Source organism: Neopsephotus bourkii, unplaced genomic scaffold (genome assembly GCF_033783945.1).
Source record: "Neopsephotus bourkii isolate Nb327-2 ecotype Australia unplaced genomic scaffold, CSIRO-AGI_Nbou_v1 NB_1154, whole genome shotgun sequence".
Classification (NCBI taxonomy): domain Eukaryota; kingdom Metazoa; phylum Chordata; class Aves; order Psittaciformes; family Psittacidae; genus Neopsephotus; species Neopsephotus bourkii.
The window spans coordinates 4518831-4545337 of NW_026901640.1; the positions used below are offsets into that span (position 1 = coordinate 4518831).

General features: G+C 51.9%; 4 protein-coding genes across 5 annotated transcripts in view; 2 read left to right on the forward strand and 2 right to left on the reverse strand.

The window, feature by feature from the left end:
• Nucleotides 1-171: 171 nt before the first annotated feature.
• TAX1BP3 (Tax1 binding protein 3) overlaps nucleotides 172-26507 on the reverse strand; it is a 41346-nt gene continuing 15010 nt past the window's right edge. The window contains exons 2-5 of the mRNA XM_061363643.1: nucleotides 3889-3927; nucleotides 2704-2823; nucleotides 2001-2078; nucleotides 172-1777 (exon numbers count right to left, since the gene is read on the reverse strand). Coding sequence (XP_061219627.1) covers nucleotides 1640-1777; nucleotides 2001-2078; nucleotides 2704-2823; nucleotides 3889-3927 — 375 coding nt within the window. The 3' untranslated portion in view covers nucleotides 172-1639. The remainder of the gene's footprint in view (nucleotides 1778-2000; nucleotides 2079-2703; nucleotides 2824-3888; nucleotides 3928-26507) is intronic.
• Nucleotides 4194-5028, forward strand: EMC6 (ER membrane protein complex subunit 6). The gene is made up of 2 exons (XM_061363634.1): nucleotides 4194-4291; nucleotides 4469-5028. The coding sequence occupies exon 2, from the start codon at nucleotides 4499-4501 to the stop codon at nucleotides 4829-4831; it is 333 nt and encodes a 110-aa protein (XP_061219618.1). The 5' UTR covers nucleotides 4194-4291; nucleotides 4469-4498; the 3' UTR covers nucleotides 4832-5028.
• P2RX5 (purinergic receptor P2X 5) lies at nucleotides 6382-15628 on the reverse strand. 2 transcript variants are annotated; one of them, XM_061363633.1, is made up of 12 exons: nucleotides 15373-15628; nucleotides 12929-13079; nucleotides 12419-12490; nucleotides 11349-11424; nucleotides 10906-11002; nucleotides 10451-10531; nucleotides 9510-9648; nucleotides 8626-8762; nucleotides 8260-8353; nucleotides 7688-7753; nucleotides 7293-7375; nucleotides 6382-6853 (listed from the first exon to the last, which is right to left on the reverse strand). In XM_061363633.1, the coding sequence occupies exons 1-12, from the start codon at nucleotides 15558-15560 to the stop codon at nucleotides 6778-6780; spliced, it is 1260 nt and encodes a 419-aa protein (XP_061219617.1). In that variant the 5' UTR covers nucleotides 15561-15628; the 3' UTR covers nucleotides 6382-6777. The 2 variants fall into 2 exon arrangements, with proteins under 2 accessions (XP_061219617.1, XP_061219616.1); XM_061363632.1 differs by having other exon boundaries at nucleotides 12371-12490.
• LOC133217856 (uncharacterized) lies at nucleotides 21456-24792 on the forward strand. Its single transcript, XM_061363666.1, has 6 exons — nucleotides 21456-21706; nucleotides 21914-22039; nucleotides 22325-22404; nucleotides 22818-23337; nucleotides 24081-24185; nucleotides 24584-24792. The coding sequence occupies exons 1-4, from the start codon at nucleotides 21644-21646 to the stop codon at nucleotides 23236-23238; spliced, it is 690 nt and encodes a 229-aa protein (XP_061219650.1). The 5' UTR covers nucleotides 21456-21643; the 3' UTR covers nucleotides 23239-23337; nucleotides 24081-24185; nucleotides 24584-24792.

Sequence of the window (26507 nt, forward strand, 5' to 3'; positions counted from 1 at the left end):
GTGAGGTATGACAGATTACTAACACTGCAAGCATCCACCAGTGAAATCAGACATTACTAACTTCAGGCTGCATTGTGCTGCTGTAGTCCCCAGTCCACTCTGAGCCAGAAAAAAAGGTCTCAGCTGGGACATTGAAGAGATGTGGCATTCTCAAATGTAAGGACAAACAGCTCAGGAAATCCAGTTTTGTTTTATTGTGTGTAAAATCAAGTGAAATAGCAGTACAAATAGCAGTGTATCTTTATAGTAAAAAAAGAAAAAAAAATAACTTCCAACTTGAAAGCCTTAAAATTTACCATTGAATTCTTAACTTACAAAATTCAAAAGCAGTATTGGAGTTATTCCAGAGATATAAAAATGGTAAATAGGCATCTGCTGGTGTGTACAGAATAGTCTGAGATGCATTAATCACAACATATGCATGTGGCACAGCAGTAATAAGTTAGTCTGCCACCTCATGTTCTATTTACAACAGCTTACCTGAAGACTGCTTAAGAAAAGTATAGGTATGTATAAATCAACTGAAGGGGATTAAGAACTCCAGTTTTTTGATAACTGTAAACCTAGCTGGTTAACAAACCACCAGGATGCTAGAAAATTATCTCAGTGTTGCAGCAAGAGCCTTAAATCCTGTGGCATGTTGATTTAAACTGAGTATCTTACCAGAAGCTTAAATTTGGTCAGGAGGCACTTTTGCATGTTATTGGTATATTAATCTCTTCCATTCAATAAATCAGTGATTTAAGAAAAATCTTCTAGAAGACAGACCAAAATCCACCCCTCCCATTTCAAGTCCGATAAAAGCGGAATGAAGAACTGAGGACTCTCAACACAACAAGCAGCTCTTTCTCTAAGTTCAGCAACGGTTTCTTCTTTCCTGCTCCATATTCCTTTCATTTAAACTTGATTCATTTCATGTTACAAATTACTTGGGAACAAGGAGAATTAAGTTTTTATGCTGACAGTGAAGTTAAACTGTAGTGTCTATGAACTTGTAGTGTCCTTCACAGGCATTAATCTAACATTCCTGTGTAACTTAGCTGTTTCTTATCTGAAGAGGCTGCTTTGTGCAGGGAATCTACAGTAAACTATAATGCCCCAAACCCTTTGGCATGCTTTGCCTAGCTAGCACACGGAGTGGGATTAGTACAGTGCTCCTCCCCACAGCAGTGAGCAACTCTTAATTCTGGCATTTTAGTTTGATAGCGCAGAGGGGACAGGACAGCTCACTTCCAAAAGCTTAAGCATAGCAAACCCTCTTCTGTAGCAGAAGCCACATTTCTTCTTAAAATAGGAACCTTTTGTGCTACAAAAGAATCCTTTTGGAGTTAAGGCTTTTCCAGTTGCTTCCTTAGATAAATATGGTTTGTCCCTGTCCTCCTGAAAGCCACAACTACAGTAAAGTCTTAACCATGTACCTGCAGGGAAGACTTTTAGAGAAGCACTCTGCTGAGGGGACCAGAATTCTACTACTGCCAGTTACATCAGAAGAAGGAAAACTAAAAATAATAATCATGTTTACCACAGTTGGGAACATCCTCCCCTTCCAGCCAACCCGTTCCAGCTTAGGATTTGCTTCCTTGCTTGACCATCAGTCTATATATCTCCCTCCCCAACCCTTCCCCAACTCAGTGACTGATTAGGACATTAAGGATTGTTGCACAGCCTTCTGCAGAGATTGCCTGGTCACCAGCAGCCGTACTACTTCTTCATTCCTTTTCGTCAGCCTCTTCCTTGCTTGGTCATGGGTCACCATTGTCATATCCCAGCCATTCACCTGGGAAAAACATCTAAAATGAGGCAGGTGTGTGGACTCACAGGTGTCCTATAACTGTTCAGTAGAACTATGTAGTAGAGATACTTGTGCCATTCATCACCTTATTTATAAGCCCCACAAATTGTCCTGGAAAGTACCCAGAAGACAGCATTTCCCCCAGCAGACACTTTCCTGCAGCACACACCTAATGCTGTGTTAGTACTTGTCTCATAATGGTGTTTACCTGCATGATCTTATCTCCAATCTGGAGTCCTGCAACTTCTGCTGGGCCTCCTTCTGTTACCCTTGTTACATAGATACCCTAGGAAAAAAAAATAATGAAATGTTCACTTACTAAGTAAGGGCTATTAAATACTTAAGAGCTATCCAAAACCTGGAGAGGGGCTTTGGACAAGGGCCTGTAGGGACAGGACAAGGGGGAACGGCTTTAACCTGCCAGAGGGGAGACTGAGATGAGCTCTTAGGCAGAAGCTCTTCCCTGTGAGGGTGCTGAGGCGCTGGCACAGGGTGCCCAGAGAAGCTGTGGCTGCCCCATCCCTGGCAGTGTTCAAGGCCAGGTTGGACAGGGCTTGGAGCAAGCTGCTCTAGTGGAAGGTGTCCCTGCCTATGGCAGGGGTTGGAACTGGATGGGCTTTAAGGTCCCTTCCAACCCAAACCAGTCTGGGATTCTACGATTCTACAAAAACACTTTGTTTTATATTACAGGCTCTAGTTAAAAGCAGGTTTGTTCAATGCTGGATAACAGAAGAGGTGGAGAGCTAACAAACCAAATCTAGTCTGCAAATGATAACATAGCAACAGAGTAACTTTTAATAGCCAGCTATGTGAGAGGGCAGAATACAGACACCAGTTGAATTAGCTGGCTGAGTTGGACATACTCAGCCTTTTGCAGAGATAGTGGCTATGTAAAACGAAATGCATCTGACCTTGTCAGTCTTGTCTTCAGAGAAAGGATTCTGAGTAGGATCCTGATCAATGCCACCTCCAATGCTGAACCCCAAAATCAAATTGTCACCTTGACGAAGCTTATGTATTTCAATTCTTTGCTGTAAAGAGAAAAACAGCTGAATGTTGCGATGAAGAAATCTTGCTGACAGCAGTTGGCTACCAGCTGTTCTCAGCCCTGCCACAGAACAGCAGGACAGGAAACCACTTGCAAACTCAGCCCAGTGGTGCTCCTGCCACCATACAGCCAAGCTCCTTAACTACTCCGAGCTCTAGATACAAGGGAAAACACTAGAAACAGAGTAGGTCTCTTGAACCATGAGTCATGCCTTGCCAACCCGCAGTCACTCACAGCAAGACTCATCTTGCTCTTTGCCCACGTCCCCACGTTCCTGCCCTATCAGTGAAACAACAACCTATTATTAGGATGGTTCTTTTTCAAGATAACTTATCGACACACTTGTAACCCAGAGACACGTGTTCCTTGCTGTGTCTGGTGTTTGCAGGCATCTGACAAACTTCACGCATGATCCAAGTACCACACAAGCAGGTATCCCTGCCCGCTGCAGGAGGTGGCCCAGGTGACCTTCAGAGGTCCCTTCCTCCCCAAACCACCCTGGGATTGTTCTCAAGCAGCTCTGTCAGGCACCGAGCTCCCCAGGGTGCTGCGCTCAGGCCCTCCGCCACTCCGGGGCGGTCTCCCCGCCCTCAGCCCAGCGGGGAGCGGTGCCGCTCACACAGATGCGGAGCCCCTTAATTAGCGCTCCACTTCTGACCCCGCCAAGACAAAGCGGGTGCTTATACCGCCGCTGCCGGGCAACGGTCCTCCGCACCCCGGGGAACGCGCCTCCGGCTACTTCCTCCCCCTTCCGCCAAGCACCCCCGGGACAAGCGGCGGCTGCAGCCCATCCCCGCAGGCCGGCGGGGCTCCTTCCCGGTTCCCTACGCAAGAGCGGAGGGGCCTGCGTGTGGCTCGAGTGCCCGGGCCGCTGCAACTCGTGGCGTGACGACCCCTCTATAGGCACTATCAGCCTCCACGGCAGGGAACGCAACCATGACCGGCAGCGCTGCAGCCCGCGTCCTCCCCCACGCTGACAGCCGCACCAGCACCAGCACCACCGTCCCGTCCCAGCAGCCCCCAGCGCGGCGCCCCAGCCCCATCTCACCACCACGGCGGTGACCGGCTGTCCCGGCACGTACGACATGACACACCCCAACCCCGCCGCCGCCGCCGCCCGAACAAAAGCGCCTCGCCCAGCCCCGTCCCCCGCCGCCGTCAGCCAATCGGGTGCCGCCCCGCGCTCAGCGCATGCGGGGAAGTCGGAAGTGAGGCTGCTTTCCCGCCGTCCCCTGCGCCCAAGATGCCTGACAGGAGCTTCCGGCTGGGTGGTGTGAGGCTCCGGTGTGGCGGTGGGTTGGGCCCGGTGCGGGGAGGAGGGCGCGGCGGCGGGAGGCGGCCTCGGTCCCCGCGGTGACGGGCGGTGTGCGGTGTTCTTCCGCAGGGTACGAGGCGTGACGGCAGGGCCCGGCCGAGGGTCCCGCGGAGTATTGCGCCGCCGTGGATGAGAGGTACTGGCTGGGGGGAGGCGGGCGGGCCCCGGTGCAGGGGGCCGGGGAGAGGTCTTCCGCGGCGGCGGCGGCTGTTGGGCCTGCAGCGCACTGTGGAGCCGAGCGGGTTCAGCGGGGCGGTGCACAGGCAGGGCTGCCCCCGCCCGGCCCGTACAGCGCGTGTCTCCTTCCCCCCAGCTCCGCTGGGCGAGAGGAGCTCCGGGAGCCATGGCCGCGGTGGTGGCCAAGCGCGAGGGGCCGCAGTTCATCAGTGAGGCGGCGGTGCGGGGGAACGCCGCCATCCTGGACTATTGCAGGACGTCTGTCTCGGCACTGTCGGGCGCCACGGCGGGGATCCTCGGCCTGACCGGCCTTCACGGCTTCATCTTCTACTTCCTGGCTTCCGTCCTCCTCTCCGTGCTCTTGGTGTTAAAAGCCGGACGGAGATGGAACAAGTACTTTAAATCCCGAAGGCCACTTTTCACGGGGGGGCTTATAGGAGGGCTCTTCACATACGTCTTGTTCTGGACTTTCCTGTACGGCATGGTTCATGTCTACTAAACAGACCAGGAGCCACGTTAGTTGCAGTGGTTTTTACTTGAGCAGGAGGACTGTTGCCAGAACTCACCTACACAACTAGGCCAGCTTACCTTTGAAACTGTTGTCCATTGCTTGCATTGTTAATACTGTCAGTAAATTATGTCCAAGTACAAATGAAGCGGTAGCACTGTTCTAATTAAACTGAATGTGAACCACTACTTGGATGCCTCCCATGAATGTTTGTTTGGTGGTTCTGTCCCTAATTGCAGGCACAGTCCTGGGTTTTGGTTAATGTAGTTCTCTGGTTTGGGTAAGGCACACCAGTAACACTCCCCTCTAGATTTGCTGCCTGCCTCTACACATAAAAAAAAGCCACATGTAATAGCACTTTTAAAAGTAATCCACCGACAGATATTGCACAGTAACTTGTAATTAAGTGTATGTAAAAGTTTGGTCCAGGAGTGTATTTGAGCTGCCAGTGTTAATGTTATCTTCCACAATTGTTACATGTACAAACTGTTAATAAATGACACTGGTTTCGATGCTCTTCACTGCACACAAAAGTCACTAAATAACACTCTCATGAGCCTTTGCTCCTTTTTATTGCTGTTGTATTCAGTGAAACAACCAAGTAAGTGCAGCATCTTGCTACCTGCCGCCTCAGTCCTTACTGAACACATGCTGGCATTGAGCTGTGCTTTGTTCTGGTGCCTTACATCTAGCAGAAACAGAAAGGAAAAGCATGTGACTGACTACACAGGTAATACCTTTACTGTAGACCTTCTTGTGCAAACTTAATGTTTAATTGCCTTGGTTACACAAGTATGTATCACAAAGAGAAGGTGGTGTGTCCCACCTACAAACCACACTGTACAGAAGAGTCTTGCAGAGCATTGCCCAAAGTGGTACATTTTACTGCTGTGCATTAAATACGGGAGGGGGGTGGGGGGGTGGGGCAGGGAATCAAAGAAACAAACTCCTGAGAAGGAATCTGGTTATGTTTTATTAATAGCAGTGATTGTGGGAATTGTTTTAAAAAAATGGTAGAAAGAAAGGAAATATTCTAGGGAATATATGGGGGGGGCTGAAGACTTAAATTCAGGAAACAGCTTTGGTCACCTAATGAGGATGTTTTGTCCCATTGGAACATTGGTGTTGGTAGAGCACAGTCAGCTTTACATGCTTTGATGAGCTACTCAGTCTCCCTGCTTTCCTCTCATTATCAATCACTGCCTGCTGTTACCCGCTCTGTGCTCTAAATGCCAGCTCTCAGGTGACAGTGGTGGCAGCTGGGACCCTGCCATGGCTGAACCCACCCTCCTGCTGTTCCTGAGCCCAGCACAGCTCCTTGCTGCAGCTGTTGGAAGGCTTTTCCTGGTGAAGCACCATTTCTAGCCCTAATGGTTACACACACCCTGCAATAAAGGTGATTGCCCTGCCATGGCCCTTGTAGAAAAACGTGCTCTTGGGCTCCAAGCACTGCTGGAATTCTGCGTTTCGCTGCACTTCCGACAGGATGAGTCCTACAGCTTCACATCTTCTCCTATGTAACACAAGTGGGAGTTGGGAGGCAGGGGATGGGTTGTATCTCAGCTTCAGCCCTCTGAGAGCCAGTGGTGTTTCACATTCCAGCACATGGAAGCAAAGCACAGCCTTGGGATAACAGTGACTGTTGTAGGTACAGATATATCTACCAGTAGATACAAAAACGTTCACTTGGTGCCTTCTTTTTACTTTTATAAAATCCTTTTATAAATCCATAGAAACGGCGCACTCATGCAAGCTCAGGATACCAGAGAACATCTCAGGGAAAGAAAGGCAGTCTTTAGAGGACTTTTTTTCCTCTGGGAATCCCAGTAATAAGACAGACCTGATGTGGGGCATCTCCACCTCCCAGTGCTGGTGTGATTCAACACCTGTAGGGTTTTCCTGGCACACGAGCCCAGCCAGCAGACCCATCGCTGTGTCTAGAGCCCACCGACCTGGTCAGGGCTCTGATTCCCATTCAGCGTAGGACTAGATAAGGATTTCCTGGAAGTGGACCTGAGGAAACAAGCAAAGGAGACAGCCAAGGCAAGCAGGCTGGTTTTGTTCAGGAAGCAACATGGGTAAGAGGTTCCCAGCCGGGCCTGTTATACCTCACCACACAGGCCATCATCTGCCATACACTTAATGCCCCTTTCTTTGGTTTCATGAGGGTTTAGAGCTCTTGGAGCTGCTCCAATTCCATCCTTGGTCATTGGAGACAGTGCAAGGCCATTAAGTCCAACCATGACACAGCAGCTGCCTTTGCTCCCCAACTAATGACAGCAGTGAATTACAGAGGGAGGGAGTCACTTGTCTAAAGTCATTTAGAGGAATATAATTTCCTGCAATTAGCCTGTGTTTGCCATCAATGTTTACTGTGTTCCAGTTATCTCCTATTTCTGGTAGTCATAACAATAAAGCCATTACATTTATACACAAAGCCAAGCCCACTTACTTTACTTCCTCGTACTTTTTGCCTCGATAGAAGTTACTCTTTTTAATCAGATACAGCAGCACCAGGTCACAAAAGAAAGCTCCCTGCAGAGAGAAAGAATTTGTGGTTTCTCCTTAGAGTGGAAGAGGAAATGTTCCGCTCTAATGAGCATTAAGGCATAACTGATAGGAGCTTTATTTTCCTTCATAGGCTGTGCAATCCTCAGGGTATTTAGACCACACAGTACATTAACAGATGCTGTTAAGACAGGACACAGACACACACCTGGCTGAGCAGTCAGAGCAGCAAAAACTACCAGAGAAGATCTAAAGCAACTGTCCTATTTTATCCTCCTAACAGTTAAATGAGAGATCTGGGTCCCAGTATGTTACTTTTAAGGAAATACGTTCACTTACCGCTCCCATGAGAGCAAGCCCCGAACCAATATTGATAATAGTGGGAATGATGTTAAATTTGCCTGCCTAAAAGAGAAAAGGTCATGAAACAGTCACTGAAAGAACAACCCAAGAGACAAACTGAAGGGGGTGGTGTTACACAGGGGAAGCTACCGGTGCCCGTGGGTGTTTTGTTAGCAATAAGCACGCACAACCCCAGATCTGCAGTGAACAATCTTGGACACTAAAGCTCTGTGTGTGTCTCAGATCCAGCTGCCCATGGCTGCATTTCTGAGCTTGCCTCATCCATGGATTAAGCTGCTTTTTCCTGCAGTACATTCACGTGGGGAGCAAGTCTCTGGGGCACATTTTCTTCTGTGGGACTTTACTGAGCGTGAATTTAGGCAGAATTGGTGCGGACTCATCCACCTTCTCCTTTCTTATGCAGGGTTAGCTCCACATAGATACATGGCAAGAGCCCTTTCCTATGACAAGCCAGAAGCCGTTCTCATCCCAGAGCTGCCTTCCCACTGAGAGATGTCCCTCACCCTTTTTCTTGCCAGGCTCTGAAATACTCCAGCCTGGGACCTCACCTTGCCATTCACCATCACATCAAAGCGGATTCCATATGCTTTAATGAGCGTCCGGTAGTCTACTCCTTCAGCATCCCGGTAATATTTGGCAAACCTGGAATACAACAATGCTGAGTTTAACTCCATCATCTGTCCCACACATACACACAAAACCCCACCATCTGAATTCACCTCTCTCTTCAAACAGCTCTATTCCCCTATCAAAAACAGTTTAGTTTGCCATGAGCCTAACTCCCTCCCTCACCTCCTCTGCAAAGCAGTGTGCCTGGCACAGGCTGGTCCTGCCTCACTGCCAGCCTCCCAACACCCGCACCTCAAACCAGCTCAGGCCAGCTGTGGTCCTGCGTCGTATCCTCCTCTACTCACCTGAAGTTATACCCAGAAGAGATGGGCTTTTCTGCAAACTTGTTATCCAGACGGCTAAAAGAATAGTGAGGATTACATTCAGAAGGGGCTTTATCAAGATCACAGTTCCATTCAATCTGAATTCCTATCACACCACCCTTAACAAAAGAGAGAGACAGTGTGAGTTTAAGTTTAGTTCAATTAAGGTGTCTTTAAATTTGTCAGCTCCTTGGGCAAGATTTCCCCTGGGACAAGAACCATTGCACTTCTGGTCATGGACATGCGTACACACACATCTGGATGGGCTGAGTTCATGCTTATGATATTACTCACACTACTGCATGCATAACCTTAGTGCTGCAATCCTGGGAAGAGGTTTCTCCTCCCAGGACACTGATTTCACTAATTCACAAGTGCAGCAGCCAGCACAAAGCCTGCACTCTTCCCACCCTCTGCTTCCCAGGATGCCTCAGACTGGCTACATCTTTCCCCCTGTTCTTCTCACATCAGGTTGCAGCCTGTTTGGTGCTGCAGCCCTGCCACTCCATGCAGAAACATGTCCCTTTCCCTCAGGGGAAGCTTCCCGGAGTGTTCTCTGAGCAGAGGAGCCCCACTGGCCTTCCAGAGTTCTGGGTTTAAACTGATGGTGTAGTAGTGTTAAAATTGATAGAGCAGTGGTTTGGGCAGCCCCAACTAACAAATAACTGACCTTACCACCTCCTCTGCCTACCCACATCACCCTGGCTCCCATTCCCTGGGGACAGGATAAATGGGAACAGCTTGGCTTTAAGCATCCACTGCACCTTGTACAGGAGGCAGTTTCCTGGGCAGTCAGCAGTGACTCTCCTCACGCAGAGAGCAGTACAGCCAGCCAGGAAGACACATGAGCCAAGGGGCAATCCTACCTCTGAGGCCACTTCCTGGAAGTCACTCCCAGCCCACTGAACGATGTTCCCCAGGAGGAAGATGGGGCAGTAAGGATGCTCCGTGCTGTACCGGCAGCTCTTCAGGTAGGACTCATTGTTGGTTGCCAACACATTCATCCTGCATGTAGGGAAGAGGGAAATCCACCTTGTCTCCCTCTTTGCTTGCCTGCACATCCTACACCACCACAGCTGCAGAGATCAGAGACTTCTCCAGCAGCCTCATACACAGCAGAAATGGCACCTTGTCACCAGCCTAGTCACCCCTCGACCCTCTCCACTGCTACCCCAGGAAAGCAGTCTGCCCACAGAAATGACCTCCAGGCCAGACAGGGACTAGTCCAGCTGAGTGTGGGCTCAAGAAAGGACTCCCATGGCGCAGGCTGCCCGAGTGCTCTAGGGCACTTGGTTTTCTCAAATGAAGATGCCAGAAATGTCTAGCTGAGCCTGGGAGAACAGCAGGAACACTCCTTTCTACACTTCTTTATTCTGTTCATATTGTAGCAGCAAATGCAAACAAGTTTTTTTAAGTTTGCATTTTCACAACCTTGTCCAGGCATTTTCATTTTTGTGGAAAAGGAGGGGTATCTGGGAACAGAAGCAGCTCACGATCTTGGCTATGCCCTTGCTGGTGGACAGGTCCCCCTGCTTCAGGGGCTCTGGCACATCCTATGGTGTAGGATTCATCACAGACCTCATCTGGTGAGGGATGCATTATCCCAGTTGCAATCTGAGAAGCTCCAACCCCTCATCATCTCCTTGTTCCCAAACAGCCTGAAGCCAAAAGCCTTCTCCTGCACCTCAGAGGAGGGGATAAGTGCCTCCCTATCCCAGCCCTCAGGCAGCAGAGGACAATGGAGCAAACCAAGGTTATTCATTCAGTGATGGAGAGGACAGAGGGATCTCCAAGCACCTGCACTTACTTGGAAAACTTAAACTTGGGGAAGCGTATTGAGTTTTTGATGTAAACAGTGAAGTTTTCTGCACTGGCGAGAAGCGGTTTCCTGGAAGAGAAGGGGCTGTTATCCATCTGATGTTTGTACGCTGCCCACATCCTAAACTTCAACTGCAGTTTTAGCCACAGCCAGGTTTCACCCTGTGGCTCTAGGCCAACCACAGCACTGCCAGCAAGGAGTTGGTGAGGAGTGCGCAGGCTGAGGGGAATTCCTGGGAGTTGAAAACAGCTCTGGGACCACCAGTGAGCTCAACAGGGATGAGCAGGGGGCCAGTCCTGACAGGGGGCCATGCAGAGCTCGCTCCTGTACTGGAACAGCCAACATTCAAGCAAACATCCAAGCAGAGGGAACCCAGATATCACCCTACGTGACACACAAGCCAAGCAGCTCAAGCTTGGAAACAGCAGAGGATGGCCACATACTTGGGCTTGGATCTTTTCTCCACTGGGCACCAGGCCAATATCTCACAAGTTCCTCTGATGCTGTCCCTGTCTTTCAAACAACGGCCAGTCTTAACCCCTGCAGCACAGACAGAAAAGGTCACACAGAGCAGCCACCTCCTCCCCTTACCTACAGGGCACATGAAAACCAGATGTTTTTCACTGCCACTATGAGCCCTCCTCCCTGTTGTGAAAGGGGCTTTCAGCTGGAGCAACCACTCCCTTGTTGCTTCTCTGAGCAGCCTGGGGTGCTCTGGCCCAGCCATCACAAGCTGTGAGCAAGGCAGCAATCTTAGTAAAAGACAGCAAAGAAGAGAAAATCCTTGCTGCTGTCTGTAGTCAGAGATCTCTGGGGTTGTAACTGGGCTGATACCTCTGAAGGAACATGACTCTACCAGACAGTACAGGAGGGATCCTTCCCTTACCATTGCCAGCCACCACTGCCTCCCCTGCCATGCAGTCCCTGTCCTTGTAGCACAGGGCATCGGGAATTCTGTCACTCTGCAAGGAGGAAGGGAAGAAAAGTGAGACCTGTGCCAGAACATGATACTCAGATGGTTAACAAAGTGCTGCTGATGTGGGTGAATTCTCCATAGAGTGGTGAACATAAAAAACATGCAGCTGAAGCGGTAACCGTAAGTTGTGCAAACAGCTCAGCAGCATCACACTGCCGTCACACCGTGGTTCAGCTGTGACATCCTGTTTTCGGGCTCTGCTCACTGTGCAGAGTGACAGGCTGGGGAAAAACCAGGCAGGATGTCACAGTACTTCACCTCAAGAGATAACACCATCTTCTGATTTTAGCTTTGATTCTAGAGCCAAACCCTTCTCTTGGCTGCATGCTGGGTTAATGCAGTCACTGGAGGACAACTGTCTCCTGAACAGACCAACTGTGCTCAGCCTTGGCCACAGTAACATGTCTTGAGACATGCAAAATTAATCTCTGCTACAACATTCCCTGGATGGCCAGTGTCCTCCTCCCACAGCCCATTCTGAACCACATCTCACAGAGGACATTTCAGTATGATGCAGAAAGACCTCCTGCCTCTGGCCCATAAGGCACATTCTGGAAGGTACTGAGCAGTCTCCCATGTCCTGAAGATAACAAGAGCCTGAATGTTCAGCCCTTCCCAGAATGGAGCTCTTAGGAAGTCTCCTCTATCCATAACTACACAGAGTCACCTCAAAAGTTATTTTTCACATGGCCTTTTCTGGCCCTGAGCAGTCACTGCTCTGGTCTCACTTCTGGCTGGGCAGGTGTCCAACACCTTCACCTGAAGTCAGCATGGCTCTACATGATTAGTGGCTTTGGAAATTAAGAACCTCCCAGTTTTGCAGTAGCCAGGCCAACTTTCCCAACTGAGATGTTATACTACAGAGAAAAAAACATTGGCCTTCCATCCTTCCTGTGGTCATTGCTCCACGGGTGTTCTCTGCCAGTTCTTACCCCCAGTTTTGTAGGGGTCTGGGGGCCAAGGGGCTCAGTTCTCCCTACCTCAGGACACGTGGCTTGCCTCTGGTTTGGGGTCACAATCAGATTCGTCATGACAAAGAAGACATTTTCACCCTAAAATAAAGTAAGGCAGGAAGAGTTAGAAAACCTGTTTAACTCTTAAAGTACCTGTCATAAGGAGGATGCAGTTCTCTGCAGAACAGAAATACCTCCTTCACTCCTGATGCTTTTTAGGCTGAGATACAACAGTGCCTTTGGATATTTGTTTGGATGAGGTTGGTGTGTCTCTATGGCTCAAGGGGTTCTGCTTCGGAGACTGTGTTAATCTGGGGAGCAGGCCTGCTGAGCCTTGCCTTGTTGGCTCCTTGGTGAGAACTTGTCCTCCTTTTCCATAAGGACACAGTGCCTGACTGGGGATCAAAGGCTGCACTGCAGTGAGGAGCTGTGGTGTTTGCTCTCAGCCAAGGCCAGGCTGGCCTTTCCACCAACCACCATACTGGAAGACATCTTTCTACTGAAGGGCAGAGACAACAGTGATGGGGTGGTGCCAACCTGTGGAGGGATGACATAGTCTGCCACATCCCACAGCCTCTCCCCCAGCTCCGAGGTGTTGGTGAAGGCAACCCCCTTCAGCTTGGTGATGACAGAGCTCTGGAGGGACGTGTCTGTGTCCTGGTAGCCCTTCTTGACAATGAACACCCACCTGCAAAGAACAGAGCAGGCAGCAGCATTTGAAAGTGGGGTCAGGGAACAAGTTAGCCAGAGGAGATTGATGCCAATGCCAAAGGTCAAATCAAAGCATGCTAATGACACCAAACACTTTGCAACTACTACTACAAATTTAGAATAAGCTCTGACACAAACTGTGCTCATCTACAGCATTGGAGGAATAGTTAATCCCAAGATCCCACATGCAGGGAAAGGTGTAATAAGTGGTCATGGGGTAAAAATACAAAACCTCCCAGCTCCCTGTCCTGTGCTTCCTCAATGGAAAGGGGAAGGGCAGGGCTTCATCTTCCTCAAGATGAAAAATACCAACAGCTTCTGCAAGTTGAAGTGAGGAGTGTGGCTGGTTTCACAGATAGGTGACTCCCATTTTAGCAGCGTGCCACGAGGCTGCCAGAACAGCACCAGACCATGGCTGGGGAGAGGCATCTCCTGCAGGTGAGATGAACATCGCTAACAAGAACCCATAGGGAATATTCTCAGCAGGATACAGGATCTTTCATAAAACAGTGTGATGGTATTGACCTGACTGTACCCTGGACTCTGTGCTGGGCTTCAGGCTTATCACTAGCACACTGGAAGAGCTGCTGCTCTATCTTCTAAGCAGTCCAGGGAAAAGCTTTGCTTACTTCTTCCCACCAGTGGAAGCAGCAAGAGCTCCCTATCACTGGGTGAAAACCCCTCTGGCTCAAATGAGATGCTTCCAGCTTCCCTACAACACTGCCAAAGTCACCTGCCAAGACAAAAAAAATCACCCCGACCTTTGAAGAAGGGTGCCAGGGGAGGTTTGGGAGGAGGACGCAGGCTGCATTTGCTGGCACAGGTCCCCTTTGCAGTGCACTGACCTGGAGCACACTGCTGCATGCAGGAAGGGAAAGCAGCCATCTCAGGCTAAGCAGCACTGACACACGCTGTCCTTCACCTGCTACTTGTGACAAACCTCAACATTAACATTACCCACATTCCCCACCTCTGTGACATTTCCTACTTTCCTGTTCTCCTGATAACACTGCTTTTTTTCTCTTCCAGGAGGGCTCAGAAGTGGACCCTTACATTTTCTGCAGTGAATCAGGGAAGAAATGGCAGCTGCATGGCAGAAACAATCCAGAGGAATTTGGTGATCACAACCCTGAGCCAGGCCCTGGCACCTGACTGAGCAGTCAGATCAGACTAACCCTCACCACTGCTGCAGCAAGCTGTAACCACCAGCCACGGAGTCACTGCAGGCAACAGTGCCAAAGGCTTGCAGAAGGCACCAGACACCTAGGGAAGGAAATAGCCAGTCTCTGAACACTCACTGGTCGTGCTATATCCCCCTTGGTCAGAGGATGTGTTCTCAGTAATGTTATCTACAGGATTCCTCCTTTAGCAGCTAATACATGCCAGACTGCTGAGGCTTCCTTCTGCCCTGCTAACTAAAGCAGGCTCCAGAACTATACACCTTTCTATAAATAAACTCAGCATGTAGAAATGACTCTGCTATATTTAATCAGTGAAAACATGAGGCATGAGAAAGGTGAAGGGACTCAGTAAAGGTAAAGACTTAGGAATCACATTTTGAAAATCCTCAGAAACTCGGGAAGCAATGGCACAGGCATCACATGGGTTGGATAATTCCAGGTCTGAGCCTGCAAGCTGCTAAGAGTATTGCTGTCATGTCAGTGTGACCAGCCTCTTACAGAACTGGGCCTTTTCTGAGACGTGCTCTAGCTATCTTCATGCCAACTCACCTTGCTCTGAGATACATGCAAGGGAGCCCACATTCACACTGCCTCAGACTCCACAATCCCAGCTGCTGCACCCCACTCCAGCAAAGAAATCTGCTGCTTTGTGCTTAGTTCCCTCCCATTTAGACTCAAGCATATCATGCAGTCATGTACACAAACCCAGGTTTGTCCCAGGGCTCATAAACTGCGGCATAAATGCCATTGTTTCTCATGAGGCAGGTGTTACAAGTTTGGCACCATTCCCACCAAATACAGAAGGTATAAATAATGCAGTACAAAGCCATAAAGCCATTTGATCTATTTTTAACCTGACATTAATCTGGAAGGTATACCTGAATCTAGCCATCCTAGCAGGTTAAAATATCAGATATAATCTATTACACATTACAAATCCCAGCTGTATCACCAAGCACAACTATCTGCACTAAAACCATAAAGCACAGCAAGCTGTCACTGTGTGTAGCATTTCCTACATTCATCTTCCTCACAACACAGTAAGTAAAGGCAACTGCGGCAGTATGTGAAATGCAAAGAGATTCTTACCCCACCAGGTAAGCCAGGATAGAGAGCTGCACCACTCGGTAGAGAATCCCCACCTTCTTGCTCTTCGCAATGACGTATTTCTCTGTTTTATAATCAAAAAGGGATAGAAATAAACCCTTCCAAGCCACCTGCCCCATGCTCCCGGCTCGCGCAGTGGCTGGAACAGGCAGCAGCGTTGCAGCTCGCATTATCCACACGTGCTCTGCATGGAAACCTGACACACCAACCCCTTCAGAGCTGTCTCCTCCCTCCCAGCAGCTGCTCTCTGCTCAGACACCAGCAGCTGCACGAACGCAAGATCCTTCCTCAGCTGCTTTTCAGCTCATTCAGCCTCCAGGGAAGCCCCTGCCTCAGTTTTGCTCCCAAGCTTCATTCTCTCCCCCACAGTCATAACAGATTTATAATAAAACATGTCATAGCATTGAGCCATGTTGCAGCATGCAAGTCTTTTGCTGCTGGATATTAAAGCCTTTCTTTAACCTTTATGTGATGGCAAAGCACTTAGTTACGTGATTAATTTCTTAAGTGTTTGCATGAGCAACAAGAACTCGGGTCCTTACCAGGGATTCAAGATACTTGCCTGGCTACTGTATCTTCCCACCAAACCCCCAGCTTAAGAAACTAATAAATAAATTCTGCGTGTGGTTAAAGGATCAGTCACTATCGTATCTCACTAAAACACATCTCACACAGCACATCTCACTAAAACAATGAGAGTTAGGAAAACAGAGATGCAGAACATGCTGCCAGATGAAAAGCCAAAGGGAAAAGGTTAGCCCTCACGGAGATGAGTCTATATTTAATTTACAGTTTAATAGCCAGCAGTGCAAGAGATGACTCCTAGCCTAACAGAGACTCTTGCATTGTGCAACGACATGAAATGACTTACTTAAACACTGTCTCCTGGCTAAGGAGAGAACAGAACAAGCTTCAAGATGGAAAATGTAGTAAGCCAGGACCTCCAGCAGCTTGGCGAAAAGAGCTGGCATACCTCACTGAGAGGAGATCCATTAGCAAGCAGGAACACAAACTGGACTGTGCCCTTCCCAGGGGGGGTCTTCTTGGATGTGACTGCTCACATGCTGACTCTATTAGGGCATAAAGGGGTGTACCTGGTGTAAAGTGCAGGGTTTACTGCCTTCATGCATTAGCAGCTGATTAGCTCCCACCTGAGCACCCAATTAGCTCCTACCTGAGAACCCAGTTAGCTTCTGGGGCTTTGCAAGGACTGGGAATGCTCTTGAGATTCCATGGTGTGCAGGTGCCATGCAGGCTGGAACACAGGTCAGGAGAGCAGGTTGCACTGTGGGGACAGTGGGCAGTGCAGCAAGGTAACCTGCTCCAGCACACACATACCTCTGCACTATGCACCTCCACCCAGGGAGAATCGTTCTCAAGATCTTGGGTTTTAGGAAAGCTTTTATCCTTTGTCCTCTTTAAATCCCGTATCACATTTAAACAAGTGAATCAGATTTTTAATGAAATGTGACAAGGCTGCTCCAAACCACAGAAGAATCATAGTGTAATAATGAAGAAAACTCTATCCAAAAAATACCTAATTTTATCCCTCATCCCACAGCCATCCCTAGATTTGCCTTCTGCAAAGGGCAAACCTTTCTCCAGCATCTGCAAAACGGGAACAGAAATCTGCCTGTGGCCTCCTTTTAACCCTGCTCAGTACCACGGTGGGCAGGTGCTGCCGCACATGGCTCTTTCATGAGGGGCTCCTGGGGTGCCAAGGGAGGAGCCCCCCGTGCAAGCCCCATTTGTCCCAAACCCATGCCCTCTGGCTCAGGCCTACCTCCCAGACTTCGCAGTCACACTTCAGCCTCACCTCTCCCACTGCCCATGAACTCTCCTTTCCCTATTTGCACATCCCACTTTGGCAGTCCCTCTTTATCTCACAAAACATTTTGATTACTCCCCAAGCCTCTCCTGGAGCCCACTTTCTCATTCAATCATCTGTTACAGTCTCCCTCTTCCTCAGATAGTGTCTGGCCACTGTACCCACTCTTCCTTACCAGATGCCTTACAGACCAGACTGTCACTACTTCCAGTCTTAAAGATCCTCTGCATGAAACCTGGAAGCAGAAATAAAAATAAAGGCTTAAAACATCTAATAACCTAAAGAGACAAACCCTCCAATAAAACATACTCCAGGGAGGAAGGAGACCATGTTGATCCGTGAAGCCAGAAACAAGGAAGAAAGGTAGGCTTAGCCTATCTTCCCTCACCATGGCCTGGACTCCAGAGCCAAGAGGTTAGCACTGGGACTGGGCACAGAGGGACTGAGCCAGCTCCAGGAACCAGAGCTGGATGGAGACAGGGGCATCCTAAAGGAGCCACCACCTGACCATCTGCCCAAGCTGCTCCTAGATGAGAAACTTTGCAAGTACGTGCTGCTGGGTGACAGCCAAGCACCATTTCTGAACATAGGAACTGCTCCAGGGACAGGATTAAGCAGTGAATACATCCCACATCCCCGGACAGCCTCCACCATTGCTCCTGCTACACTAAGGATGCCCAAGTTAATGGACAAATGAAGTATCAGTGGCAACAAGTCAGCCCTGGGTGATGCCTAGAGACACTCCCCTGCTCTGTCCCCATCTTCCTCATCTGTCTGGGTGACTCCCCAGGCTAAAATCAGACCAAGAAACTTGCTAGCAGTTAAACAGTGTGTTACCTCCTGGCCTGGTTTTGCTTAGTGGTGCAGACACAGGTCTGCTATGAGTTTTTGTCATTTTCCAGGTCAATTAATGTGAGAAACGATTTACAAAGGATTTATGCAGGTTACAAAACATGTTCCTTAGAGCGAGACGTGTTGCTGCTACAGGTGTGACGTGAAGATGACAACCAGGGTTGATCACTTACAAAATAAAGGGTGTAAAACTGATACTTCCCTTGGGTTTTTTAGAGCCATCTAAAGCAGTTTCAGAAGTGCAGTTGCAAGAGCTGCTTTTGAATTAAAAGCTTCAATTTGTATCAAGTGTATTCAGAATATTCTGAATACAGCTCAGCATGGGCTAGATTTGTGCTGACAACACAATTGCTGACATGCTCTTGCAAATATTGTTCTCACCTTCTAGTTTCACAACCTTTTCTTTTTTTTCTTGCCTGGAAGTCAAGGTTACTGCTGAGTTTCTCCAGTATCTGGGCTGCTCAAACACGAGCAGTTTCATTTTCCTCTCCCTCAACCCAAGAAGTGGAAGTGCCTGAGTGAGAGGACCAGAGAGGAAAGAAAAATACTGCACATTTAATGAACCTAATCCATCCTGCCCTGTTCTGAGACAGCTGGCACTGAATCAGGTAACAGAAGCTAAATTAAAATGCATGTAAAACATTGCCAAGAGACTGAGTACAGTGATAGCTGGAACAGCAGCGTTGTACAGTGCTGTATTGCAATATTTTCACCTTCTAAAGTCAGCCAAGAAAAGCATCACTGGGGAATAAGAAGAGAATGTTAAATGAAAGCCTGAAAGAAGAATGGTTTTAATGCAATTTGTATTCACTTTAACCGCTGACTTAAAGGTGAAACCCTGTTCTTCCATGTACCTAACAGGTCCATTTGGTACTTCTTTACTCACACGTACCGTTCCTGACCTGGAAAGACATGGAGCTGATCCTGGCTTGATGGGCTACTATTGTAAGTGCTGAGGAGACACGTTCACCCCCTTCCTTTCCTTCCTCATGTAAACAGCCAGAAATTCTATACTAAAGCCTCCACCCCTTCCTCCCTGGAGCTCCCAACTGGTAACTCTTTCCAGTCATACAAAATAGCATACATAGGAAAAATAATAGCATAATAATATAATAATATTAGAATATAATAATAGCATAGGAAATAGTAGCATACATGCTCCTCAGACTTGGAGCCCAGAGGAAATGGTTTCAAGAGCTCTGCAGAGCCCAGCTGCCTGGTGCTGGGTGTGCTGGCACTGGGAGCTGGTGGCCACCAGGTCCCAATCCGGTTGTGTTGTGCACACCACAGGGTGTCCTGAGCCCGCAGGGGTGGCCTGGGCAGCAGGGAGGGCAGAAGTTGGCAGGGACATTTCCCACACCTGCCCTATGTGGTCCAGCAGGGCTCAGCAGCAGCCCATAGCCACCAAGGCGTGAACAGAGTCCCCAGGGCCTTCCCAGCTGTCCCTGCAGGTGCTGGGGGCCAGGGCTTTGGTCCCCAAGGGCTTTGGTCCCCCAGCCCTGTCTACAATCTCCCCAGTCCTTGTCCCCCTCTGCAGGCCCCTCACAAGGCCCTCTGTGTAGCTGCAAAGGTGCTCAGACGGAAATGGCTCAGTCACCACGTGCAGGCACTGGACAGATGGAGAACTGTGGAGTGCTTGGTGAGGAGAAGTCCCAGGCTGGAGATCGGGTGGCTCCTATGTACTGGACATCACCTGCCCTGCTGGAGCCCAGAGCCCTGTGCACGTGTGAAGCAGCCAGGCCCAGCCGGGCCCTTGCTTGTGGTGGTGTCCTGGGTTTAGCAGTGGCAGCTGTTTTTCTCCTTCTTGGTAGCTGGTGCAGTGCTGTGTTTTGACTTCCGGGCTGGGAACAGAGCTGATAACAATGATGTTTTGGTTTGGCCAAGGACTTTGTGAGCCTCATGCTCTGCCAGGGAGGAGGGGAAGCCGGGAGGAAGCAGAGACAGGACACCTGACCCAAACTGACCAAAGAAGTATTCCCTACCACAGCACGTCATGCCCAGGATGTACGGAAGAGTTACCCCGGAAGGGCTAGGTGGACTGCAGGGTTGGAGGAGGTATCGGTCGGTGCTTGGTTGGGCTGGGGAGGCAAGTTATCGGTCGCCTGGTGATGGGGTGTTGTATTCTGTTCCCTTGTTATTTCCTTTATCATTACTATTACTGGTGGTAGCAGTAGTGATTTGTGTTGTACCTTAGTTACTAAACTGTTCTTATCTCAACCCATGGGAGTTGCATTCTTTCTGATTCTCCTCTCCGTCCCTCCAGGAGTAGGGGGATGGCAAGAAGGGGGGGGGGGGGGTGAGTGAACAAGCTGTCTGGCTGGGGTTAAACTACGACAAGTGGGATTCCCACAGCGTGGCACAGTCCTGGGCAGAACCTCCATGGTTCTGCTTCCTTCCTGTCGACAGCAGTTTGGAAGTGCCCGTGGGCTGCCCGCTGCGGGAGTTGCACGTTAGGAAGAAGCTCTTCTGCAGCAGCAGCAGCTCGTTGGGAGAGGTGGCTGTGAGCGGCTGCTCCTCCCTGCTCTCCCAGCACAGCTTGCTGAGTTCATCCAGGAGCTCACCGCGGGCCTTGCCGCTGCTCCAGGCTCCTCCCGCCAGCTCCTTCACCAGCTGCTGCTGCAGGCTCTGTGCTGGTGCTGCATTTCCACCGCAGCTTGCACCACTCTGCCTCCTTGGAGCACAGCAGCTGGCAGATCTGCTTCTGCCGCTGGGTGAGCTCCTGCAGCCGCTGGAGCTCCCAAGCCTGCCTCTGCTGCCAGTTGGAGCGCAGCCATTCGGCCAGGAGCCGCCGGTGCCTCTCTGCCACCTCCTGCACCTCGCAGGGCTCAGCACTGAAGCGGCCTGTGGCTGCCCTGCCCTTGAGCCTGCCCAGGTGTTGTTCCACCCTGCGTCCTGCCATCCCTAACCTCCTAAACTTCTTAAACACAGGACTTGGACAAGAAAACATCGGTCACCTAACGCCATCTCCAGTGTGCATACGGTTCTGCTCATGGATTTTGAGTCCTCTTGACTAGTCTGGCTCTGAACATCATGACACGTGCTGGGTATCTTGCCATAACAAGACTCCATCTAACATGAACAAAACATGGAGCTCAGAACACCCCAAGGGGACGCAAATAACCAGGGGGAAACAGGCTTCTTTCCCCCACAGGAATGACCTGCCTCTCATGCTCTGAATGGCAGGTTACCGTGGTGCCCTTTGTGACATGCTCTTGGTGACATGCCCTTCATGACCCACTGTGGTGCCCTTAGTGATGTGCCCTTTTGGACCCACCATGGTGCCCTTTGTGACATCCCTTCCATGACCCGCCATGGTGCCCTTTGTGACATCCCTTCCATGACCCGCCATGGTGCCCTTTGTGACATGCCCGTGGCCACAGTCTAAAAGTCAGCAGGCCACACCCCTCATGCCAGTGTGTGGCAGGACGGCGACGGGACAGAGCGGGAGCGAGAGGCTGGCGCAGACCCCTGAGGCAGCCCACGTTGTTCCCCACTGCCCCAGCAGCCCCGCAGTGCTGAGACATTTCTGGCAACCTTACTCGTTCCTCACCCCTATCCTTTTGTCCGCCAAGGATGGAGGAGGAACGCACTGCACACATGCAGTTTATCCAGACCTTCCTGCAGAGCTCAGTGAAGGTAACCTCAGCCGTTTCCAGGGTAGCAGTGCCCGTGTCTCCTGATGGGCCCACTGGCTCTGCTGCCAGGCTGCTGGGGGCTGCTGGCTGGGCAGAGCTGCTCCCCAGGTCTCCTGCACAGCACTGCAGCCCCAGTGCTCCAGTCCCGCTGGCCACGTGCCCCCCTTCTCACGCTGCCTGTTTGTGTCTCTGTCCCCCGGCTGCCCAGGAGGAGGCTCAGAAGGTGCAATTCCTGCACGCCGTCTCCAGCCTCTGCACAGCTGCCAGGGACCAGGGCTTCCTAGAGGAACTAAAGGAGTTCTGTGAGCAACATCAGGTGGCAGAGAACATCAAGGTGAGGGGACACACGGCAGGCCTGGGGAAGGGGGCAAGTTGCCAGGCGCTGGCACACTGTTGAGAACGCACAGGGCCCGTGCAGGGGGAGGGCAGGGACCAGCGTGCGCAGGCAGACACTGAGCTGCCTGCGGGTGCCGCTGAGCAGCCCTGGCAGCAGGGCCACGCTGGGGGCCAGTGCTGGGCTTGGGGCCAGAGGGTGCCTGCCAGCCATGCTGCCTGGTGCTGGGTCTGTTGGCACTGGGTGCTGGTGGCCGCCAGGTCCCATCCTGCTTGTGTTCTGCAGGCGCTGGTGGAAGAGGAGCCCATGGACCATGTGCACACAGTGGTGCGGCAGCAAGCCATGCTGACCCTCGCCCAGATGAGGTGCGTGCTCAGCTCCTGGTTTGGCAGACACCTCTGCACAGCCCATAGCCCTAGGCCTAGCCATGGGCATCTCCCATCCAGGCAGAGTCCAGTGGTGCCCTCGGAGGCCATGGTCTTTTCCGTGCTCATGGCTTGCGGAGGGGCACAGGGGAGAGCAGAGGGATCCTGCAGGTCCCCACCACGTCTCGGTTGCTCCCAAAAGCAGGAGGCGGGAGGCTTTGCCTGCCAGGACCGTCCTTTGGCCTGGGCCACATCAAGGAGGGAGGAGGCTCCTCCTGGCAGGGCTCCCCGCACACCACGGCTCCATCCCTCTTGGGGACCTCTGCTCCAGAGGTCTGTGTCCAGCTGCACAAGGCACGGAGGCAGCGCTCCTGGCACCCATGTCTGACAGGTCCCTCTCTCTCTCTTTCTAGCAAAGTGCAGATGCTATTGAAGCGCAAGAAGAAAAGCCTTTTAACATCCTGTTTTAGGAAGGTCTTCTTGCTTCCCCCCATCACTTCTAGGAAGGGCAAAGACAGCTTTCTCTACTTTCAGGTAAGTGCTGTTGGGCTGCCAGGAGCATTCAGAGCTGCTCCCTGGCTGGCAAGTGCTGAACCACAACCAGCGATCCACGGCACGATAGGGTCTCGGCTTTACTATCCCACCCTTGTCCCTTCATCTCCTCCTTGTGGGCCTTGCCATGCCCAGAGCCTCTGGACTGGCTCCTCTGCCCGCTGCAGCTTGTCTGCTCCAAGGTGTCCCTTGGCCACCCAGAGGTGGCAGGGGTGTCCTCCCCATGGTGTGGGGGTTAGATCCCTCCCCGGGGAGAGAAGGACTGCAGAAAGACTGACGTGACCTTCATCCTCCTTGCAGACCCTGGATGCCATGGACGTCCTGCTGGAGAGCTTCGTGCTCAGCTCCCCGGGCTCCAGGGATCTGCGGAGAATCTTGCAGGTGCGGCACTGGCAGAGAGCAGGGTTGGCAGGGGCTGTTCCTCTCCCTGGAGGGATGGGAGTGTCTGCTCTGGAGCACACGGTGTCATCGCAGCTCCATGCACACAGCACACTGCAGGGAGGGTGCTCAGCTCTCTCAGGGGACCCAGACATGGCCCACCGTGCTCTTCCAGGAGCCTCGTGTCCCCTGGCTGCAGTCAACGTCCCCGTCTGCAGCCTCCTCCCGTCCCACGGCAAAGCCTGGCCCATGGCACTTGTGGGCCAGCTCCATCCCCAGAGCTTTCCTCGCACCAAAGCGGCAGGAGGCACTGACGCCTCTCCTAAGGCACCGCAGCAGTGGCAGTGGGTGCTGTCCTTCTTCCCATGCCTCGCAGTCCCTCCTGCTTTTCTGCCCAGGTCTGACTGGGCAGAAACCCACTGGGACCAGCCTGTGCTGTACAGGGCGCCAGGCTCTGAAGTTCTGCACTCCTGACTTCTCAGGGAGCCGTATGCCCATTCTCCCATTACAGTATCACCGCCCCCCGGCAGGGCGCTGCCCAAAAGCCCAGCCTTCATGGAGAGGGAATGCAGGGCTGTGCTCCCGGGGAGGGCACAGAAGGAAACAGACTCTACCCTGGGGTGGCATCTGCCTCCCTTCAGGGCCACAAGGACTGCACAAGTCCAGCCGGGCCTTGAGCAGTGCTGCTGCTGCTGCTGGCACAGGCACCAGCTCCCAGGGCACAGCAGCACTTTCTCTCCTTCCAGATGCTGCTGCCCTTCACTGACATCGAGCACGCAGCTGTGTGTGAACGGGCCGTGGCAAGGATCGCAAAGCTGGCCGATTTGATGGCCAGCTCTTCCTCAGTGCAGGTAAGGAGGCAGGCACCCTCCAGCCAGGCTGTCTCCCATTCCCTGCCCACTGTGGGCAGCAGCCTGCAGCTGGAGATGCCTGAGGCATTCAGCATGGCTCTGCCCTGGGCAAGGGTCTTGGCTTCTCTTTTTCCCGTGGTTTTCCCTCCGTCGCAGTGCCCTTTCTGCCAGGAGCCATCTTGGCTCCCAGTCCTGTGCAGGACAGCACTGCCCAAGGAGCATGGTGGGAGGCCAGGCCTGGCAGCTCTCCCTGCCCTGCTGCCCAGCTCGCTGCTTTGGGAGGGCCCTGCACAGCTCTGAGCCTCCAGGATCCTTCCCTGGGGCAGAGTCTCAGGTTCAGAGCTTTTGTTGAGCTGCTGTCCCTCAGCCCTTCTGCCTGTCCTGCCTCCCTTGCCCAGGTCTGGAGCTTGCGTGGACATGGCGACAGCTCTTCCCACCATGCCATTACCAATGACCGCTTCCTGGGACAGCTGCTGGGATGTCTCATTGTTTGCTGCACTAGCATGACCTGGAAGATCCATCAGGAGGCTTTGGATGCTCTTCAGCACCTCTTCAGGTTCATCCAGCAGCAAAAACGTAAGAGAAGCTATGTTGGGCTGCATCCCTCCACACAGACTTCTCCTCATGGTCCAGGACAGCTTGTTGTATTCCCCCACCTCCTCTGCCCGTCTCAGCTGCTTCCCGCAGCATCCCAGCTATCGTTCTGCTGCAGAAGCTCAGTGCTCACCACAAGTCCGGCACTGCTCTTTGCTGCTCTCCTTCCCACTCTTCTCAGGGCCTCTCAGAACCCAGCAGTTCCACGGTCCCCATAGCCAAAGCTGTCACTGATGGAAATCAATGCTATGTCCTAATGACTCTTCCGTGATCCCCTCCTGTTTAGGCATGACATCACCAGAGGATGACCCAGAGCATCCCCAGGGTGGAGGGAAAAGGGAAGCAAGGAAACTCTCCTGTTTTTCTCTGTCCGGAACGAGCAGCATTGCAGAGGTAATGAGCTCCTCCCTTGCTGGGCCTCTTGTCTGCGGCACTGGCAGGAGACTGGTGCAAGCAGAGGGATCCAGAACCAGCGGGTTTGGCATGATCTCACTGTCCCTGGTCAGAGGGTTGCTACTGTTCTGGAACAGGGCCTCCAGAGGGCTGCACTCCAGCGTCCCAGCAGCAGCTCCAGCCTTCGTGGCCAGCAGGAAGCCCTGGTTCTCTGCAGGGCCAGCACACCGTGCCCACCCTCCATCACTGTGGGGCCCGCTCTTCCCATCCTCTACCCCGCAGCAACTGCAGCCCCTACTGCCAGATTTGCGGGGGTACTCTCACCAGAGCTGCTGTCACTGCCCAGCTGAGCAACGCTATCAGGCACTCAGTGTTAACACGTCTTCCCTGCCTTCCTTCCTCCTGCAGGCATTTGGGGAATACCTCCACCCTGCTGAAAAGACAGTCATTGTCCTCAAGGCCATAGAGGCCATGAGAGACTCCTGTGTATGTGACAAGGAGGAGCTGATCAGCGTCGTGAACGTGGCCATGACAGAACCTGCCTCCTGGCTGACAGAGGTAAGCAGCCTGTGGCTGCCCTGTCCTCCAGCCCTTCCAGGCACTGTTCCTCCCTACATCCCACCTTCCCTCACCCAGGTGCCTCAGGCACCTTGAAGCCATTTCATGCCAGTAGAGTAGGATGGGGAGGGCAGCTGTTTCAGCAGCAGCTGAGGAAATGGCTGCAGTCTGGTGGCAGCTCCACCCTCATCCATGTGCCCTCCAGGTGCCGATCCTCACGCGCTGCATCCATAAGAACCTGCTGGACATCAGCACAGCACCAGCCCGACACAGCCTGAACTTGCTGTTTCTGAGCATGGCAGAGCAGAACCCCAGGGAGATGATCCTGAGCCTTGTAGATGTCTCTCCAGAATGTGATAGGTACTGACCCCCACAGCCCTCGTGGGTTTGTTCCATGTGGGGAGAGGGAGCTTGAGGCCCACAGAAAACTGCAGGACACCCCTGAGGAGCTGAGCCCTGTACCCCATCACTCTCTCTAGCCCTGCTGGGTTGGCCAGCCCTGCAGTAGCCAAAGCTGGCCAAGCCAGACCCGAGGCTTGCCACGAGGTTCCTCCTGCCCCACAGGGAACAGTTTCATCCCCTTCCTGCCTGCCCCGTCTAGGACCTGGGCACTCCCAGTGAGGGGTTGGGAAGGGCCAGGGCTGCAGGACAGCCTGGCTGCTGCAAGACTGGCCCGGGCACCGTGCGGTGGCCAAGGCAGCCCTGCTGACAGAGTGCTCTGTGGCTGCAGAGTTCCTTGGGTCATGTGGGGAACGCTGCTGTCCCATCCCGTCATCT

Bases quoted from the DNA above. Each gene is read 5' to 3' on its own strand.
- EMC6 (XM_061363634.1), top strand. From the start codon at position 4,499: ATGGCCGCGGTGGTGGCCAAGCGCGAGGGGCCGCAGTTCATCAGTGAG.
- LOC133217856 (XM_061363666.1), top strand. From the start codon at position 21,644: ATGGAGGAGGAACGCACTGCACACATGCAGTTTATCCAGACCTTCCTG. The intron at 21,707-21,913 runs GTAACCTCAGCC...CCGGCTGCCCAG, and splicing joins TCCTGCAGAGCTCAGTGAAG to GAGGAGGCTCAGAAGGTGCA. The intron at 22,040-22,324 runs GTGAGGGGACAC...TGTGTTCTGCAG, and splicing joins AGGTGGCAGAGAACATCAAG to GCGCTGGTGGAAGAGGAGCC.
- P2RX5 (XM_061363632.1), bottom strand. From the start codon at position 15,560: ATGCGAGCTGCAACGCTGCTGCCTGTTCCAGCCACTGCGCGAGCCGGG. The intron at 8,763-9,509 runs GTAGGATTGCCC...TCTTTTGTTAAG, and splicing joins TCCAGGAAGTGGCCTCAGAG to GGTGGTGTGATAGGAATTCA. The intron at 7,754-8,259 runs GTGAGGTCCCAG...TTTCTCTTTTAG, and splicing joins ATGTGATGGTGAATGGCAAG to GCAGGCAAATTTAACATCAT.